The sequence below is a fragment of the Acanthochromis polyacanthus genome, chromosome 21 (assembly GCF_021347895.1).
Source record: "Acanthochromis polyacanthus isolate Apoly-LR-REF ecotype Palm Island chromosome 21, KAUST_Apoly_ChrSc, whole genome shotgun sequence".
Taxonomy (NCBI): domain Eukaryota; kingdom Metazoa; phylum Chordata; class Actinopteri; family Pomacentridae; genus Acanthochromis; species Acanthochromis polyacanthus.
This window is the reverse complement of record NC_067133.1, coordinates 1,061,046-1,082,482: the sequence shown is the minus strand read 5'-3', so window position 1 is coordinate 1,082,482 and position 21,437 is coordinate 1,061,046. Positions and strand designations below refer to the sequence as shown.

General features: G+C 40.0%; 1 protein-coding gene across 5 annotated transcripts in view; it reads right to left on the bottom strand.

Annotated features, from left to right (window-relative positions):
- LOC110955462 (thyroid hormone receptor alpha) overlaps positions 1–21,437 on the bottom strand; it is a 135,448-nt gene that overhangs the window by 22,653 nt on the left and 91,358 nt on the right. For 2 of the 5 annotated variants that reach the window (XM_051940988.1, XM_022200467.2), the window contains exons 4-6: positions 19,884–20,097; positions 4,435–4,496; positions 168–289 (exon numbers count right to left, since the gene is read on the bottom strand). In XM_051940988.1, the coding sequence (XP_051796948.1) occupies positions 168–289; positions 4,435–4,496; positions 19,884–19,939 (240 nt within the window). In that variant the 5' untranslated portion in view covers positions 19,940–20,097. Of the gene's footprint in view, positions 1–167; positions 290–4,434; positions 4,497–8,785; positions 9,125–19,883; positions 20,098–21,437 lie in introns of those variants that run through there. The other 3 variants (XM_022200468.2, XM_051940989.1, XM_051940991.1) reach the window with 3 other exon arrangements.

The window sequence follows — 21,437 nt, the reverse complement described above, 5'->3', positions numbered from 1 at the left end:
AGAAACGGCTGTCAGATCTCTGTGTGTGTGTGTTTGTACTGGAGGCTCACACACGCTGCGTTAACGTGTGGACCAATCAGAAGTTTGACACAGCTGCCACCCTCATCATCTGCTGAGCCCACGTCTGTCAGCATCTATTCCGGTGAGTGACGGATGCTCTCCCGTACCTTGCAGCCCTCGCAGGTGATGCAGCGGTAGTGGTAGCCGGTCGCTTTGTCTCCACACACCACGCACGGCTCGTCCTTCTCCAGGTAGCTGGGGATGTACCCTGGAACAGAGACGCTAAGAGCTATAGGAGAGGAGGAGGAGGAGGAGGAGGAGGTCGAAGAGGAAGACAGGGTGGAATGAGAGAAGGGTGAACCAGGAGTGCAAACAAAGGGGAGGGATGCCAGGCGGTGAGGGGAGGTTTGAGGGACAGGAGGTGGTGGTGGAGTGGAGGAGGAGGAGGAGCTGAGCGTTATCAGAGGTCTCCACCGAGCACCTGAGCTCAGGAACCCCCAGAGAGGGTGGAACAGGATGGAACGTACAGACGACGGGCAGCCCGTTCTGCTCACAGCTGACAGCATGCAGGCCGAGGAGGTCTACCAGAATTCATGAAATACGCTTTTTTTATTCCAACTTTTCATTCCTCTGGCGATCTTTCCCTTCCCCAGCTACAGCGGGACCCGAGACTTTGTGGACTTTTGGGAATTTCTACATTTCTGCTTAAATATGAAGTAAAAGTTTGTCTGACTTTGATGCAAAGAATGCCGATAGAGAGAGCCCAGTTGACCCTCGTGTCGTCCTGCGGGTCAAAATTGACCCGTTTAAACGTTTGAAAATGTGCAGAAAAAAATATATTTTCACAGTGAAATTTCTGATGTCCACTTTTTTTTAACATTTTTGGGAAATCTTTGAACATCTTTTGGTGGGAAAAAATAAATTTTAGAAATGTTACTTAAGAACATTCACATAAAAATCAACCAAAATCCAGCTGGATTTTGGTTGATTTTTTTGTAAATGTTCTTAAAGAGAATATTACAACTTTGACTGATATATATGTAATCACTTTAGATATTTTTAGCATTTTTTTGGACGATTTTTACTAATTTATGGAAAATATTTACAAGAATTTTCTTGCCAGACTTGGGGGATTTTAAAGATAAAACTTTTAAGGGTAAATTTTAAGGAATTATTGGAATTTTCTTCCTGAAGGTTTTGCTAATTTTCAAAAATTTGGGGAAGGTTTTTTTTGCTCAATTTTTTGGATTTTTTTCAGACAAGGAAACAATATTTTTTGGTGCCCAGGAATGAAGACAGCAGGAGGGTTAAAGGGCACTCACTGGAATACTTTGAAAATCTAAAGTTCAACCTGAGAGTGTTATCGGAGGACAGAAGTCTTTTTTGTGCTTTTGTCACAATTTTCAGAGTTTTTAATTTTCATGTTGAAATTCAAGGTCAGTGAAGTTACCATATACGGTTCCTTACGCGTTAGTGGTAAAAAAAAAAAAAAAAAAAAAAAATCCAAGAAATGTACATATTAGGGATGTCATATAATATCAGAATGACTATCGGAAGGTTTTTTTTAAATTATCGGCCCGATATTAGCATAAAAATGTAATATCGGTCAATATCGGTATCGTTTTCTTGCCTATCATGAAATAATAATCAATAAATAGTTAGTTCTAGGTTCTGTTTTTGGTCATATTGAAGCAGAAATGTAAAAACGCTGACTTTTCCCTTCAGAGCTCTAACCTCATGTTGCTGCAGAGGGACTGACAGTCGTCTGAGCATGCTCGGAAAGGCCTTTTGTCCTCACACCGACTGACCACCTCAGAGGCTTTTTACAAAAGACAAACATGCAATTTCACGCTTAAAGCCATCCGCCGAAAAGCCTCCAGCTCTGCACGCACAACACAGCCGCACAATCACACATTCAAAGAGGTTTCTAGAAGCTCAGAGGATTTTCTGACTGGATCCTCTTATAGAACTAAAAGAAAAAGTAGATCCATCCTGTCTGCACAGCTTCCTTCATTCACTGAAAAAAGGTGCAGCTGCAGAGATCAAACTGCTAAAATTAAATCTGCAATTCTTTACCTTTGCTTTTACACACATCTGATGCTCTTTTTAAAATTCTAAATGATGTTTCCAGAGGTACCTTAACGTGTTTTAGTAAGTCCAGGAAATGCAGTGAAATATAACACACACAATTGTGCAGATTTACATTCTGTGTTTGCATTTATTATTAATAATACATTTTTCTCATTTTCTTTCCTTTTCTAATTTAGCCAGTCAAGCAAATACAAACAACAAATTGTTCTTTTTAATGTTTAATTTATCTAAATTTCATTCTTCCACAATGTGGTGATATATACAGTATATTTATATATTCTATGTATATTTTTATATACATAGAATTTTCCTTATTAGACTATATTCTGTGGTATATATCCCATATCAACCCTACATTGTTTTTTTTTCACTTTTTTCCACTGTTGTTTTGCTGTTTTATTGCTTGGATGCGCCTCGTTGCCACTATTCTGCATTAACTGCTCCTCCAGGAGTAAAACGTAATTTAAAACGGCATACTAATGACTCTGCTAATTACAATAAAGAACGAACAATGGGCCAGATGTAGGTTAAATCCCTCTCTGAGCCTAAATGTGATTATTTACCATGTGATCACTTTGATGCAGAAAACGGGAGAGCAGCTCAATAAAAATGTTCTATTTACCGTTCAACTCTACAGCATCGTGAAGTTTAAATCTCAGAACATTAACAGAACAAGGAGCTTGATTTTAGAAGTCTAATATTTAGTTTCAAGCCTTTGCATGCCAGCAGTATGCTTCAGGAAGTGTTGGAGAAACAAACGAATGATTCGACGTGCCGTGTCGGTTCACAGCAGCCTGACACCAAATAGAAACGGAGAATATTTTGCAAATATTAATTATCACTGCAGAAACACCACTGTTTGTCTTGAAGACTTCATACAAGGTTTACATAGAAAGAAAAAGTTTGGCTCCACATCAAAATTTGATTGCGTGGATTTAAATACAGGAAGCAGCTAAATTAGGAATCATGATAATATCTTCATCATTATTATTATATCAGACAATAAAGGCGTTATTGTGAAATATCTGTCTGGCAAACTGGGTGTAAAGTAGTTAAAGTAGCTTTGAGCTTTAGCAAACTGTCAAACCATGATGGAAAAAATCTGTCAACTCCAAAACAGTTTGACATGATTTATACAGCACTAAGTAGCACTAAATATGTAGCATTAAATAAGTTCATCAGGAGAAAACTGCATTTTTTTTTTTTTTTTTTACAATTTTCTTCTAAAAACATACATTTCCGTACACAGTTATTTAATGGAAAAATGCTGTAATATATACAACATAAATACTGTAATTTTTGCATTTATTTCTCAACAAGAATAACATTTTTTTTTAGTTAAATGTACATACTGTTGTGCTGATAAAGGAAACATGCCGTAATATTAATAACATGGTGAGTTTGTACAGGTCAAATTGCTGTATTTTTGTGTTAATAACAGACATAGTTTAATATTTCTGACAGCTCTAAGTCCACATTTTACATGTTGAACTTCAAACTTTATTTATTTGTATAGCACTGTTCATGCAGAACAACACAAGTGCTTCACAAGAATTAAAAACAAGGAAGACAATAAATAAATAAATACAATTAAAAATATGTATAAATATGTATATATATAATAGGTCGCACAAACTTTATTTTATATGGTATTTTCATGCTAATTTTCAAGAAAATCTAAAGTTTCTTTAAAGGTTAAAACTTTTTTTGATGAAGAAACTTTTTTTAATTAACAGTAAAATCCATTTATCCAAAATACATTTGTTTACGGCAAATGAAGAAAATGTTTTATGCTTGAAATTTTATCAAAAAACATTTCTTTTTTTTTTTTTTTTTTAACAGTCTAATAATCTATCAGTCAGATAGAAACCAGGACTACATTTTGCTGCTAACATGTTAGCATTTTTACTGAAATACAGACTTTAAAACATCACTTTTCCTTCAGAGGGCACAATATTGAGCACATTTCTAGTGCATTGATAAGAATATTGATTATATTTGAGCCTTTTTTTAAAAAATAAGTGGGAAAGATTTATCACAATTGGGCACGTAGGACAATAAAAATGAAAAAGCTTATTAATCCTATTTGCAAACTAATTTCACCTCGGTGAGCTAATTTGTGCTCAACAGAGCCTCTGAGGGGGAAATCTAAAATGATGATGAGGAGATTATTATATTAATGACAGCCCAACAGAGGCAGCTGTGGAGTGATGAGCTGCACTGATCGCCGGCCAAATCCTGCATCAAAAGGCCCAGCGTCCTAAAAGAAACCTGTTTTGAATCGCGTTTGTTTGGAGGTGACAGAAAACAGCGAAGCGGAGGCTGCGACGGTGAAGCCCTTACCGGACATGCTCTTCACCGAACACTGGCTGTTCTTCCTCTTTCTCTTCGGCACATCTGGCCACCTGCAGATGGAGAACATGAGGGGAGAAGAAGAAGGAGGGAAAATTAAAATGCATTTATTTAATTAGCATTCGTTTTTTTTAAAATGTAATTGTTAAAAACTGACAGAAGATGCAACACAATTTGGCAAATCTGAAGGGATTCAAAACCAGTACTTCATGAGTAAAACTTTCTGTTGCTTCAGTACTTCATTAAGCACCATTTAAGCTCATTTATTACTAATTAGACACATTTGGCTTCACGACAAACCACATGCCAGATATAGTCCAGTTTTCAAAATCCCCTTCACTGCATCAGACAACATCCACGAAACACCGACACAGACGATGAAAACGTTCAATTTCATTGTAGGTTTTGATTCAACAGTGTTTTTTTCCCTTTTTTGGATGAATTAATGGATGAATTAACCATTTTAATGACATAGATCGCCTACATATGTGTACTAAATAATCCCCGTCACTATTTTGAGGGTCACATTGATGGTGAAGTGCAATTCTGTAAAAAATACAAAAATGCACGAGTGATTTTTCCCTCTATAGCAGAAAGATAATGAGCTGTTTGACTGATTTTAGTGGAAAAAAGTTACAATTTTACACCATCTCAAATATTATCATGTGGAATTTTTTTTGGTGTGTGTTTCAAAGGTGTGGCTGCATTGGACAGACACAAACAAATACAAATGGGACTGATTTTCTTTATTGTTTACCAGAAAAACTAACAAAACTTAATTCTACCAAAATGACCCAATATTCAAAACGTAATATTTTTATGGAACCAATCATTTTAAAGTTTTTAGTGGCTTTTTAAGGATTTGTTTTTTATTATGGCTGTGACTGTAGTAAAAGAAATTACACATGAAGACAAAGAGTGACTCTTAATGCAACATTTCACAAACGTTTGGGGACTGTATACATTGTTACACATACACCCCCTGTCAAAAGTTTTGAGACGGGTTCTCATTCAAGTGAATGAGAACCCGTCTCAAAACTTTTGACAGGGGGTATATTTAAGGTCCCCTGACTCTGACTAGCTTTAACGTCCATTAATATGTGATTAAGCAGTGTTTTAGAGCTATTACCTTTGTTAGCTACCTAACATGCTAACCTAACTCAGTCTACATACGTGCTAAACATGCTACCACTGTTTGCATTGTGCCGCTACAACACCTGGTATGCTTCTCACAACCTACAAAGTGTCAGTTTGAAGTTTTCTGCAGCAACAAATAAGAAATTCAGAGGAATTATCATCTGCTGAAAATATATCAGGGCGCTCGTGGACATGCTGGTGGCGTGTACGCACCGCTAAAGTTCACCTGGCTGGAGATAAGCTACCTGAGCCTGACCGGAGGGACGTTTTGTCCTTTAGTGTGAGCTCCTCTTTCTGCCGTCTTTGTGAATTCATTCTGGTTTTACTTCAGCCCAAGCACCAGCATATAATCTTCACTTTCAGAAGAGCATATATAGGAGCCCTTTAAAGGTTAGCATACCTTCTGCTTTCAACGTTTTTTGGTGTTATTCAGAACTCAATGCTTCCCATGCATCGCCACACACACCCACACCCACACCCACACCCACACCCACACACACACACACACACACACACACACACACACACACACACACACACACACACACCCTCCAGGATATAGATAATTCCTTCACTCATCTCTCCCTACCTCCTATCTCTTTCTATAATTCCCCATCCTTCCTCTTTTCTCTTTCTCACAGGATGGAGTCTGCCTTTGCTCCTGGCAGCAGATTTGGATTATCATCCTCTCACCCTCTCACCCTCCCTCTTTTCTGCCTGGCTGTTCGCTGCTCATCCCTCCCACCACCGTTTCCCCCTTTTCTCCTCAGTGAAATCTGCCCCGGCCCCTCCCACTTTGCCGACTCTCATAGCCAAAGGTACATTTCCCCAACTTTGCTCTTTCTCTTGCCAGTGATTTCAGTTTTTCCCCCCTCCTCCTCCTCCTCCTCCTCCTCCTCCTCCTCCTCCTCCCCGTATCTCTCTCCTCTTCCTCCCTAAACTTCCATCAGCAGTGTTAGATAACACCGCTGTCCTCCCTCCCTCTCTGGCAGTTCCATCCTCCCCAAAAAAAGAAAAAGAACAACAACAACAAACTGTGACGTTTTTTTTCTCTGTTCTTGCTGCTCTTCACGGCCGACCACACTTGTTAACTTTACTGCAGTGCACGTGGTCAGACATGGAGGGAAGCTGATCACTGTGAGGTGAATTTTATGGAGCCTGTGTGTCTGTTGGCAGGTTTATGTCCGCTGTACGTTTCTGCAACGTGAAGGTTTTACTACTTATAGCATCAAAGTGTCTCGAGGAGGACTCCTCAATGTACAACAACAAAAAAAAACTAAAACGCATCACCAAAAATTAGTGGACGTTTCTTTATTATTGAGAAAAACAAAGCAACATAAAGCTGCATTTGTTCATTACTGGCCACTAGGGGCAGCAGAGCAAGCTGAAAACGTCTGACATTTTTAATTTTGTGCTCGCTAATTATTCCAAGTTTAGCTTACATGCTATTGCAGCTTTTATAAGAGCAGATACAGACATGGTTGAATTAAATTCTTGCGTAATTGTCCAGTTAATTCAAGCTCTGATGAAGAAATGAATAGAAACTACCATCCATCATCCATGATTCCAGTCACACTGCACATTAGGGATCGACACCGATACTGATTATTAGTAATCACAGAGACGATACCCGATATACATGAGCAGGAAGAATTAAAATGACTGTGTTGAAAATTTGAAAAGCAAACGAACACAACTTGGTTGAAGTGCCTTTGTTATGTGACAATTGCACAAAGCAGCATCACTCAAAAACGGACTAATAGATTTGGATGAAGTTTTCAGGGAAGCTCAGAAATGACACGAGGACCAAGTGATTAGATTTTGATTTTTTGGATCCACGGATTTGTTAAAGATTTCTGTATCGTTGGGAGACAGCAGTCCTACTATAAAACCACCACTGAGGACTTATCAGGACTTATCCATCGGAAATAAGACTAGGAACGACCGATTAAATTGTGGGGATGTTTCTGAGTCTCATCAATTCCTGCTGCCTGCTACATATTTAGGTCACATGATTCTGTATCCGTACATACCGTACACATGCAGAACACACGCCTGTGCTCAGCGTGAGGTCATTTTGTTTGTGGGTACATCTACATTAAATGGACACATTCTATAGTGCCGTGATTTCTGATCATCAATAACTAATAAATAAATGCTGCATTTCTGATAACACCGTATGGGGGAATGAACAGCCTTGGAGGAAGCCTGTGCTCTCTGAGTGCTTTTCTTGTTTATTTATGTTTGACATATGTTAAATTTAAAGCAATTTCTCCTTTAGTGTTTTGATAGGCTAGTACTTGTGACTTGTAACCAATCAGATACTGCTGTGGGACAGAGTGACCGCAGATAGAGACACCATCTGGGACAAAACAACACATTTAAAAATTAATTCATCTAATCCTACCTAAGTTTACAACCAGAAAAAATGCTTTGGATTCAATAATCTGTTGACCCTTGCTGCACCATGTAGAGCATTAGTAAAGCTAAACTTTGTTGTTCTGAATGGTGCCGTAATTGCAGAAAAATTTTCAAGAACCGTCGCTTTAAATGAACCCCTGGTGAGCACGTGTCAGCACTAGTTGGAGATAAAGCTGTCCTTACAGAGACAGACACCCGTCCAGTCCTCCGTCCTGAAGGCATCAGCTCACAGATCAGCGTCTGGAAGATGCTGGGACCTTGTGGGAGTTTGGACAACAGATTTATTGTAAAGCCTGACTAGTTTATAGGACCGCTCACGTGCACGCCACTTCCTCCACAATGAAAAAAACAAAACGACAACAACAAAAAAAAAAGACGGAACGCTGGCACGTTTTCATCAGCAGACCGCTGGAATACAAACCCTCCTCCTCCTCCTGCTACTGCGCTCTAACGGCAGCATGTTTACTTTATAAATCTCAATCAATGAAACATAATGTCGTTAGTAGGAGGCTTCCTTATTACTTTAGCAAAAAGAATGTGAAGAATCTCAACAATCATGTGAACAGTTAAAGGATTAAAGGGTGTAGGAGTTCCAGACTTTTACTAGATGAAAGTAATTGAATGTGATCATCATTTGGAAATTCAATTTGTGGACTGCTTTAATGAATTCATCCACCTAAATCTGAAACAGAGAGCATCCCCTTTTAACTACACAGACATTCTAGACGTCCTGAACATGCGGTGGATCGCACAGGTACACTTTCAACAAACACGTATTGCCAACCTGTTGATGCAGTACGGCTGTAAGATATGCATCTTGCTCCGTTTGCGGGATTCTCAGAAGAAGAGACCGTAAACCCAGCAGCTCTTTCTGCTGTCTCCAGCGTCCCAGGATTCAGTGCACGTGTCCCGCACAGTCTGGTTCACATGAGCCGTGGCGGAGGACTTTAAAAACCTCCGGCTGCCGGTGACCCGATCGCTCCGGTCGATCCCAGCCGAGCACAGCAGAGCGGGGCTGGAGTCGGTGCTATCACTGAGGTATCCGTGGCGATAGCAGAGCTCAGAATCAGAGTGAACGGCCACTCTCCCTCCGCCACCCCCTCTGCTTCCTCCCTCTCTGCTGCTCCCGTCCAGCCTCCCTCCCTCCCTCCCCGTCTGTCTGTAGATCCTCCCCCCGGTGACACGCTCTCTGTTACCACAACACACCTCGTCATGCTACCTCGTACAACCCCTCCTGCTCTCTTTTACTTCCCATCCGTGCTTTTTGTTCTGCTTTGTTTTTATTCCATCTCTCTTTTCTGAGCCGTCTGACTTTTCTTCTGCTCTTCCTGTCACCTGTCACTCCACTCCTGCAGATATTAGTACATCGTGCCCTCTTTCTTTTTGTCGTTTTTGACTCTTTTCATTTTTTTTCCACACACATACACAAAATGTGCCTCTCGACATCCAAGCTCATTTAGGCTTTAACTCGATTGCATAACAGCAGTCTGCTGTGCTGCTCCCAGTGCAGCTGAGGGAAGTCTTATGAGGACAGAAGATGCTTGATATCTCATCAATTGAATTAGACTGCTCTTTGATCTCTTTCTGCTCCACACGTAATCAGAACGTGTTACTGTGAAGGCCACAGTTACAGCTGGAAGTAAAAATACTTTGTAGATGAGTGGCCACTAACAGACAAGGTGAGACAGTTGTAAATACGGCAAACTCTCAAATAAGTCTCCTAATGGTAGCTGTAAACTTGTATTTCTCTTCTCTGACGGTTTTCATTCACTAATTATTAGTAGTAGAGTCTACTTTGTTTTTTTAATCAATTGCTGTCAGGACACACAACTTTTTCTGCAGCTGCCAAACATTAAAGGGAGCGATTTTGTCTTTTAGCTGCCGGCAGGATGTTTAATGGCAAGTAAAAAAGTCGTAACTAGATTGCAAAAACTCAACAGTAGTTAGTAGGATGGAATTAGAGCAGAGTAATGATCCATTAACCCTCTGAGTCTGTCGGACTCGGGCTTGGTGATTAGCACTTTCAGCCTTGCAGCTAGAAGATTCCCAGTTCACGTCACGGCTTTTCCTGGGATCTTTCTGCATGGAGTTTGCATGTTATCTCTGTGCATGGTGGGTTTTCTCTGGGTTCTTTCTTCCTCCCACAGTCCAAATACATGCTGAGGTTAATAAGTAACTCTGAATTGACAGTAGGTGTGAATGTAAGTGTGATTGTTTGTCTGTATATGTAGCTCTGTGATAGATTGGTGACCTGTCCAGGTGTCCTCCTTCACCCTCTGTCAGCTGGGATAGACTCCAGCTCCTCATGACCCTAATGAGGATTAAATGGTGCATAAATGATGGATGGATGTTTCTCTGTTCTGAGAAGTGCTCTCAAAGTATTTCTTTGCAACAAGATGCAGCACATATATTTTATACACACATATTTAATCATAGTTACAACCTACTTACAGTCTCCACACCCATTACAGGAGGTCTTCGGCTTACGTTGCAGTTCCGTTCCTAAGGCCAAACATAAATCGATTTTCGCCATAAGTCGGAACTAAAGCAAAAATGTAAACAAAGTCGTTACGTGCATCACAATATCGATCGGTTCTTCGGTAAAGTCATGAATACCGATGACCTTCATGCATGTCTGAATCATTTTACAAGACGATATCAGAACATGTTGCACTGTTTTTACAACTTCATCTACTTTATCATGCAAGGGCAAAAAGTTAGTGGATGTAGCACAATCCGAGGTGGTGTACAACCGGTGAATGCAAACAAAGCTGTTTTATAGCACCATGTGACGACGTATTAATCCGCTCCACTCGCCAACTAGTTTCACGTAACCAGTTCTGACGTAACGACAAAACGCTGTAAGTCGAGGACGTCATAAACCGAGGACCTCCTGTACTCAAGTGTTGAATTACTGGTGAGCTTGTCACTGCATAGATATGTTAATATTAGGAGGGATGTTAATGATTAATCAATTAAATACTGATAAAAATGTAAGTGATTGAAGATATTTTAACCAATAAGGCGAAATATGAAGGATATGCATGTCTGGAAAGATGTAGCTGTAGTACCTTGCCGCACCAACAGGTGGATTATCTTACTCTAACAACCTGAGGCGGTGGTCACTCAGACAACCAGCAGAGAGCAATGTGGGAGTTTAGTGGGTAAAGTGGCACCATGAGAGAGTCTCCTGTGAGGCTAAATGCCTACTGACCAGAGCTCAGCTGTTCTATGAAACATCACTATGAACCAGTGTTGATCAATCAGTTTTTGTTTGAGAAGCTGCTGATTAACACTTTAGACAACTGTTCATCAAAATTTGCCTGCATAGATAATATCTACATTACATATAATACATAATTAATACACATAATTCATGTGATGCAATAGGTTAATACTTTAACAAGAGCAGAATCTAAGCTTTCTAAATATGTTTGTTATGTTTACAAAGTAAGATCTTAACTCATTTTTTATTGACTTTTTTTCGACAGCTCCCTCCACCACCATCACCCAACCACTGAATGAGGAAATATCTTTCGAAAGAATGCCGTTCACGCATCCAGTAAAGTTCCAGACACATAGGTCAATTGATTCCATGGTGCATTGAAGCTGTTCTGGTGACTGAACACCTTATTTACACGCTTGATGTTGGCTTTGCCTTTAATTTGACATCCGACTGTAATTGGAAACGCTTCAAACATGGCAAGTCATTTACGATGGCTCACCCGAATGTGTCGATTAGGAGGATGAGGCAGAAACAGACTGGAAAACAAGTTTTCTCCCTATATCCTTAGGAGCTTCAGTAAAAAGCAACTGTCCGTGGCTAATGGGCCGTTAGCCATGGGAGCTGGGAGTGACTGTATACGTCTGAGACGCTCCATCAGTCAGTAAGAACTGAAGAACCTTCTTGGATCAGAGTTGAAACATCTTAAAGAGCCTAAAAGAAAAGTCCAGCTGCTTTTTATTGACTCTCTGACCTCGATGACTGAGAATCTACAGTCTTCTCCCTATAGCGATTGAATCGCCTTTTTCTTGCAGATTTCGACCGTTCAAGTATTAACTAATGTTGAAAGCATGTTTATCACTGTGAATACAATGGAACTTGTGCCTGCCATGGACAAACCGACAAAAACAACACCTGTTTGTGAATTATTAGCTTCATGGCTGGATGTGCTCACCACTGATGTTTGGACGTCTCACTACATCGGTCCAGAGTGGCAAATAAAAAAGTCCAGTTCTGTATGAAGCGCATACAAGCACGCATCTGGCATGCATGTGTACCATCAAATGATGTCAACGTCGTCAGCTGTTATGAATTATGTGCTGCTCTTTAAGGTTAACTAGTACAGAAAAACACTGTATTTCCTAAACGACCTCTGTAGAGAGTTTGTAAAGTGGCACTCCACCCAATTTATGCACATAAAGTTGGCTTTACTTGTCATGACGAGTGCGACTACGCCTGTAACGACAGCTGTGTATTGTCTTCTGTGGTTCTGGAAGAACTTGGCTGATGATTCTGAACTTAAAGCCTGCATTAGAAACTCAAGGCGTGGAGGTTTACAGCGGTGATACTGTCGTCTGAAGGCAGCTATGCAGCCGATCAGAATGTTCTCCATGGGACCAGCTGTCGAATGTCTGGTAAATATGAGCCGAACTTCCTGAGCTGACTGAGATACCACATTCATGGCTGTACCTTCTGTATAGTGTACAGTTCCTGGATGTAGATCTCATAACTTTCTCTTTCTTCCTGGGTCAATGTAAGAATGCTCGACTGTAATCCGCCACCACCTGCTTGGCCTTACTGATGTTAGAGGGAGGTTATCAGACTGTCACTACTGCTTCAGATCTCTCTATGTTTGCCAGGTTAGCTTCACCGCGTCGCTGTGGACATACTTTCTTGCATTCAGGACTCCAAAGCGAAGACAAGCAGTACCAGAGGGAACATAAAAACTGATTTACATCGTGGCTTTTAATAGCTGATTTGGTTCAAAGAGTGCACATGCTTTCATGTGATGGATAACCGTCATGCTAAAATTAAATGACAGGCGTTAAATTTCATTGAGGAGAAACTCTGCCTTCGACTATCACAATGCTGCATCATGCTGGTGTCGCATGAAGCCGGCAGTTAATGTATAGATGTGTGTGTGGGTGTACGGGGTGGTCATGTGCGCTCATGTGCTCGGGCAGAGGTGATTCAGGCAACATCTCTACCTGCACTTCAGAGGTCTTGAACTTATCAGCCTCTGACCCACGAAAATAACCAAGACCTCTACCATTCCCATCAAGATTCACAAGTTAAGAGCAGCATCTAAGCTTGATTTTGTTTTGACTCACTAAAATATACTATTTGTAGGCGTTTTTCAATTTTATTTGACTGAATCATCTCACGACCTCGACTGAATGTATCGTCTATGGTCAGAATCCTGGTGGCTGTTCTGTTCTGGGAGTTTTACAGCAAACGCCACAGACGTTATACACCAAAATATTCTTACAGGTGATGGGGAGCAATGCTGCTTGTAAGGTAAAAAGCTGAATAAAACCTTTTGTGACTCCAGAGGGAGCTGGCAGGTCAGATGGAAGTCAGATGTTACATGAGGCAGACTGTTGGGTTTCAAGGCAATGAACTGATAAAAAAATTGAGCTGTGAAGTCAAAAAGAAGAACCTCATGTCTGCTATGGACTATATTAGCTGCTTTTAACAAACTGGATGCTCCAAACAACTGATCTCTTTGTCTTTTAAACGGAAATTGAACTTAAGACTTGTCTAGATTAGTCTAGTCTAGATTAGTCTAACGCAAGGAAACAGTCAGAATTAAGCCCAATTTAACAGTACAGTTAACAAATAAACAAAATATATCCACATCCAGCAGTTGCACATGATTAGAACACTAATATTTAACTAAATCAAATAGCGCTGACTAGTCTAGTGCTGGTAGCAACATTTCATCCATTTAGCCGACTAATCGTACATTGATTATCAGCATAACTCTCAAGTTGCATGGTGGGTATATCAGAAATATCTCTAGTTCTGTTGCGTGGACTTTGATTCTTAATTTTTTAAACTGTCCACTGCTTGATCAGAGGAGGATCCAGAGGAGGTTACGTCCAAACAGCTGCCATCTTCCCAAAACATTCCTTCTGCTGTGTTTGGTTCTTCAATGGAAAACAATCGCTACCGAAAACCATGGTCTGACTTAACACACAGGAAGTAACAAAAATGAGCAGTGAGGGTGATAAAAAAGAGCCTCACTGCACACTATTAGTGCTTTTTATTATAGCAATGTGTCTCCTAACTCCCCTCACTCACGATTGAGTTCCTCCTCGTGAGGCTAAGTGAGAAAGATCCAAGGAAGACACACGATTACCGAGGACCAGAAGCTGCCAAAAGAGGATTCCTTCATTCAGAGTCAGCCTAAAGTGATGCCAGTTACTTGTAAAGTGCTGCACAGCTGTATCAGCTGTCAAATCAAACCGACACACTGCTTGATGAGACCTCTGTGTAGGACAAACCAGTGTTTCTTCACTCTAAACTCCTCCTGCATTAAAGTAATTGGAAGATCCTCTATGATGGAATGATTTCTGGGTCACAGGAGCAGAGAAGACGTGAGGAAGCATGAGCTAACGTAATGAAAAGCAGCCGCTCTTTCCTACAAGGTCTGAGGGAAGTCAGAATTTGGCAGTAGGATCAATTCTTGCACCGAACAAGAACCTTTTCATAAGTCTGCCCTGGTCAGACTGAAGTATTAACCCTCATGTCATCCTGTGGGTCAAAATTGACCCGTTTTAAAATTTGAAAACGTGGAAAATATATATATATATAGATATTTTCACAGTGAAACTTCTGATGATCACATTTTCTACATATTTGGGAAATCTTTTTTTGGTGGAAAAAAATAAATATTAAAAAAGATGATTCTCAAGAATGTTCACAAAAAGAAATCCAGTGAAATTTGTTGGACTTTGGTTGATTTTTTTCTGAATGTTCTTAAAGAAAATATGAGAAGTTCTACTGATATGTAATCACTTTATATATTTTTAGGATTTTTTGGAAGATTTTTACTCATTTTTTTGAAAATATTTACAAGAATTTTCTGGTCACATTTGCCATTTCTATATATATATAAACTTTTAAGGGAAACTTTAAAGGAATTATTGGAATATTCTTCCTGAAGGGTTTTTGCAAATTTTCAGAAATTTGGAGACTTTTTTTGCCGAATTTTTGGACTTTTTTTCAGACAAGGAAACAGTATTTTTTGGCTCCCATAAATGAGGAAAACAGGAGGGTTCAGGTAAGGATTGGAATAAAAAAAAATCACTGAAAAATAAATAAACTGAATTTTCTTTTATTAAGAAACTTCAGGTTGTTCATGATGTTTTGTAAAAAGATAATTCCTTAATTGTGGACATTTTCAGAATGTACTTTATTGCACTAAAACAAAGGAAACATTAGGAGTTGTGCTTATTTATAGGTCATTATGCTGTAAATTTACTGGTCACTGGAGATCAAATTGGGCTGAATGTGGAACCTGAACTAGAATGAGTTTGACTCTCCTGCTTTAAAATATTGATCCTGGTAAATTTTCAGCATCTGTATTCTCGTAATCAGGCTACTTACTCTGAGCTGGTGCAAACATAAGCATTGTTAGAATCTTTCAAACTACATCATACAGCATGTAGAATTCAGCGACTCGCTCAGCAAACATTCAATCAACTATTAATTCCTGCTGCTGTTCATCTCTTTTTCTCCTCTGACACACAAACGCTGAAAGCTAAACTAAAGCGCGCTCCATCGGGACTTTTAAAGGATTGATATTTGATTTATCATCTATGAAATGCTATTGCCTGCCACCTCCTTTCAAACAGGCTGACACGGTAGCGCTCTGATTAGTATTCTGCTGTGAAAACATACAGGGATATTCCAAGCACAGAAATGCAACCGTCTCATCAGCAGTACAAAGTCACAGCTCTAAAAACACATCAACGAGCCAAAACGCACACTTACAGACACAATCCTTCTATTTAGAGGCTAATTGAATTGCATTGGTGAGAGCCAACGGTCTCCTGAAATATTCAGAGGCTTCCCACTGCCGTTTATTCTGACAAACAAACACACATGGACGTCTATTTCAGCAGCCCGACTCCAGGCTACGTGAAATCGAGCGCTCACGAGTACGAATGTTTGCATCAGCAACGCTCCATGACTCAGAAATCACAGAGGGGAGGGGTCAGGGCATGAGGCATCGCTCGCAAGAACACGTGCATGCTCAGTGACACACACACACACACGCATGCGCACAAACACGCGACGACAATCCCCTGTTGATGTCACATACTGAGGCGTCCTGAGCTGGACTCTGCTTTCTGCGGCTCCATCTGCCCTCGCTGCTCCTAATCCAGCCCTCTCCACCACACTAATCCACACATGCATATGAACACACACACACACACACTGCATCTGCATAACCATGCACATGCACATATTCATGCAAACAGCCAGCGAGGTAGGAGGCAGGAGCAACCAGAGAGGCCAGATGACTGGAAGGAGAAAGAGCAGCAGCTTGGGGTTCATCGACTGAGAGGAAGTTTGGCTTTTGTTGAGAAATTTCTAATAAAAAAAAAAAGTCCTGAGTAGAGCTTTAATCATTTATCCTCCATTTATTTAGGTCCTCTGTTCGGGACATTTGTTTTTGATCTCTATCTGGGGTCACCCAGTCAGTATTAGTTGTCATTTTACTGGATTGTTTTTTATACGCCTGTATCCCTGGATGTTTTTCTTTTATGCGTGGGAAACGGATATTTACTGCAACCTGGTGTAAACTGTTATGAGATTGTATGTTCATTAACTCTCCTGTTGTCTTCATTTACAGGCACCAAAAAATATTGTTTCCTTGTCTGAAAAAAATCCAAAAATTCAGCAAAAAAAATCCCCAAATTTGCGAAAATTTGCAAAACCTTCAGGAAGAAAATTCCAATAATTCCTCAAAAGCTTCCCTTTAAAAAAATCTACAAAAAATCCCCCCAAATTTGGCAAGAAAATTCTTGTGAGTATTTTCAAAAAATTATTAGGGCTGGCCCGAATAGTGGTTTCTGGACTCCGAATATTCGGGCCCTATTAAAGACGAATATCCGAATATTCGTTCCGCCCCGTTCATCTGGTCTCCCGGGTCCAAATTTTGGCTTCGTTTTGTCTTCAGTTAAACTGAAGAATTCCTAAACAGTGGAGGTCTTCAGCATCTTGTCTTGTGTTTATGCAACGAAGTGAAGCGTGACGTCAGAGTCAGCAGCCACCCGGCCATTCAGGTGGTGGTAAGAAACACGAATGGAGGAGCCGAAGTGGGCCGAAGGCGAAGGGAAGAGACGAGCTCCGAATATTTTCGTCTGGGGGGAGGAAGGGGTGATCACATAGACATGTGTGTTTATGTCATAGACATATGTGTATATGTTTATGTGATCACAAGACGGGATGAGCAGACATGAGCTGATGTGGGCCAAAGGCGGAGGGAAGACAGTAACGCTGAATATTCTTTCTGCCCGGTAACGTCCGACGGGGGGCGAATATTCGGATACCAAAATTATTATCCGAATACCGCCCTAGCGAACGAATATTCGAGATAGTCGGGTCCAGCCCTAAAAATAAGTAAAAATCTTCAAAAAAAAATCCTAAAAATATCTAAAGTGATTCCATATATATATACATATATATATATCAGTAAATCTTCTAAAATTTTCTTAAGAACATTCACATAAAAATCGACTAAAATCCAGCGAAATTCGCTGGATTTTAGTCGATTTTTATGTGAATGTTCTTAAGAAACATTTTTAACATTTCTTTTTTTCCACCAAAAACTGTTTGAAAAATTTCCAAAAATGTTGAAAATCTGGACATCAGAAGTTTCACTGTGAAAATAAATATTCATTTTCCACATTTTTAAACTTTAAAACGGGTCAGTTTGACCCTTAGGACGACACCAGGGTAAATATGCACTATCCCGCCCAAATAAATTGTTAAAAATAAATGATCTATCTTTTGACTCATTTGAGCTACTCCACTAAATCCTGATGTGTTCAATAGAAGACATCCTGGACTTTCCAATGATATCTCATGTGATTGAGTGGAATAAAGGGAAGTTTGTTTTCATGCTGAGACAAAATGGAGCAAAATGGGGTCAGAGTTCAGTTAAACGTTTTGTCAGGAGAAATAATCTCCCCTTTGAGAACAGTTTAATGGGGTTAGCTAATAGCTAACTAGCATGCTAGCTCTTTGTTTACATTCCAATTTCTGCCCCAAAACACATCTGTTTAGGGGTAATAAACATGTTGAATGTACTTTCTATGTAAAGCGATTAATATAATAAATAAATAGTTGTAAATAACTATTGTTTATGCAACCTCTTAAATATTATGCTGTTGTTATTTAGTTTTGTAAAGTTTCATTAGAAAATGGATTGACATTCTTGTTTTCGTTCTGTTGTCCGCTGCAGTGGGCTTGTTGTATAATCTAACACAAAATATTGTAAAATTCTAAATTGTGAGTTTTTGTTTTAGCTCCAAAAAGGCAGGAAATCAAAAAAAGAGTTAAACTGAAAGGCACTTTTTTCCCTCACTTTTCAACAGGTTATAGAAAATTCCTGCTTTTTTAATATTCCACAATTGATTTTAATCACTGCATTGTTTCTTTAATACATTCTAAACATCTAAAATCCTGTCAGCTTCATTTATTGACCCCTGTGCGCTCCATCCTCTCCCGTCCTGGGTGAATGACGGCTCGATCGTCGGCTTAAATTGCTCTGTGTTTGCGTTCGCTTCTTCCCCGGCTCTCATCTGGGTGAATTTATTTAATGAAGCGGTGCAGGCAGCATGTGGTACTGTCTGTGCGCGAGTGCACGTGAGGAAGCGCAGATGGCAGGTTACAGAGTGTTCTGCTTTCCTTTTTACCTCTCCTAAAAATAATACACTAACTGTAACCTCCCCTGTGCACAGCTGGACTGCTTCCCAATGTGGACCTTTTTATTCTTCATTCCACTGCTCAGAGAATTTGAACTTAAAAGAAGAAGTGTTGGTGCACTTTTCTTCCTTTCCATCCATCCATCCTCCATCCATCCATCCATCCATCATTCATCCATCCATCCATCATCCATCCATCCATCATCCATCCATCCTCTATCCATCCATCCATCCATTCATCCATCATCCATCCATCCATCCATCAACTATCCATCCATCCATCCATCCATCATCCATCCATCCATCATCTATCCATCCATCCATCCATCCATCCATCCATCATCTATCCATCCATCATCCATCCATCCATCCATCCATCAACTATCCATCCATCATCCATCAACTATCCATCCATCCATCCATCCATCCATCATCCATCCATCCATCAATCATCCATCCATCCATCCATCCATCATCTATCCATCATCCATCCATCCATCATCTATCCATCATCCATCCATCCATCCATCCATCCATCATCTATCCATCATCCATCCATCCATCCATCCATCATCTATCCATCATCCATCCATCCATCCATCCATCATCTATCCATCATCTATCCATCATCCATCCATCCATCCATCCATCCATCATCTATCCATCATCCATCCATCCATCCATCCATCCATCATCTATCCATCATCCATCCATCCATCCATCCATCCATCATCTATCCATCATCCATCCATCCATCCATCCATCATCTATCCATCATCCATCCATCCATCCATCCCTGCAGCTATTCTTTCATGTGTCCTCTGCCAAATCTCTGCTTTCCTTTCATGTTTACATCAAAGATGGACGCACGCATTCTAACACACACTGACGTAAACTCCATCACACTCCTCCACACGCACACAAACGCTCCGTCTCACCCTTTCTCGTCTCCCTCCGACGAATTGCTATCCTGCTTGTTGGACATTGGTTCCATTGGGCCTCAGTCCCGTCCAGCAGCCAATCACAGGACAATGAGGCGGACCCCCAACGCTCCAGCCTGCTCAGCATTCGCCGGCAGCCCGTTCAGTAGTCCACCGTCTGAGAGAGAGGGCAGCGATTGGCTGGAAGGAGCACGATGGGAAGGATGGAAAGCTGCGAGAGAACACACACAATGACATTAACAAGTGTGTCATAAAACAGCACACTGCATTTTACATTCACACTCTTATGTAACAGCACAGCTTCTTTATAGTCTTACTAACATGCAGCCATGAAAACATCTCAGGCTTTAGCACATCTTGTTCTGTAAAACCTCTGATGTTATTCCCAACTCTATCAAATGTTTTTACCTTATTTTCACCTGCTAATTCAATCAGAGGGTTGGACTTAAGGTGGGAATTAAAGAAGCCGTGACCTGAGGAAACCCATTCACACCAAAGGAGTTTAAGGCTGATTAACCTCAGCTTCATCCCTCCAGACAATCGGAAGGAGAAACCTGATCTCGGATCTTAGTCTGAACGATGTTGTGCCCAGATTATTTGGTAATATGAGGGCTTTACAGAAGCAGTCTGAAGCCTCATCCGGACAAACACTGACCTTAGAACAGAAAATGAATCTAATGGTTAGTTTGTGACTTAACTGATGAATCATTTCATCTGTAAATTGTTCAGCAATAGTGAAAAACACTCGTCATACTGAATAAAACCAAAGAGGATGTATTCAAATCGTCTATTTGTCAACCCCCCCCCCAAATATTCTGATTACAACAGAGCACAGAAGCAGATTTTCTTGATCAGATTGAGATAAAATCATGAAGAAATGCATCAAACTGAACCATATTCTCCATGTTTATTGGAAATTCTTATGTACTTTTAAACTTTAAAAGACCTGAAATTGACAAAAATCACGAGTCTACAGCAACGTTAGTGGTCTGTGAGTTAGCCTTAGCATGCTAACACTTGAAAACAGCAAACATGTTTATGAACCACTATAGCGCGAGTCCGACCTTCGAACAGACAGAAACAATTATTTTCAATTTCTGATATTTATTTTCTGACCTAACTGATAAATCATTTCATCTGTAAGTTGTCCAGCAACAGTGAAAGACCCCTGAATAAAACCAAATGTATTCAAATCGTCTATTTGTGCAAAAAAAAAAACCCTAATATTCACATTACAACAAGGTTTAGAGCAGATGAGCAGATTTTCTTTATTAGAAGAAATGCATCAATCTGAACCATATTCTCCATGTTTTGTGGACATTCTTGTGTAGTTTTTAAACTTTTAAAGACCTGAAATTGACAAAAATCATGAGTCTGCAGCATAGAATATTTGGATACCAAAATTAATATCGCCGTAGCGAACGAATATTCGGATATTCGGGATATTCGGGTCCAGCCCTATTATATACATTTTAAGATGTCTGTATTTAAGGTCAGTCACAATAAATTTAAATAAAATATAATATAAATGCATAAAAATTTCAGTTTATT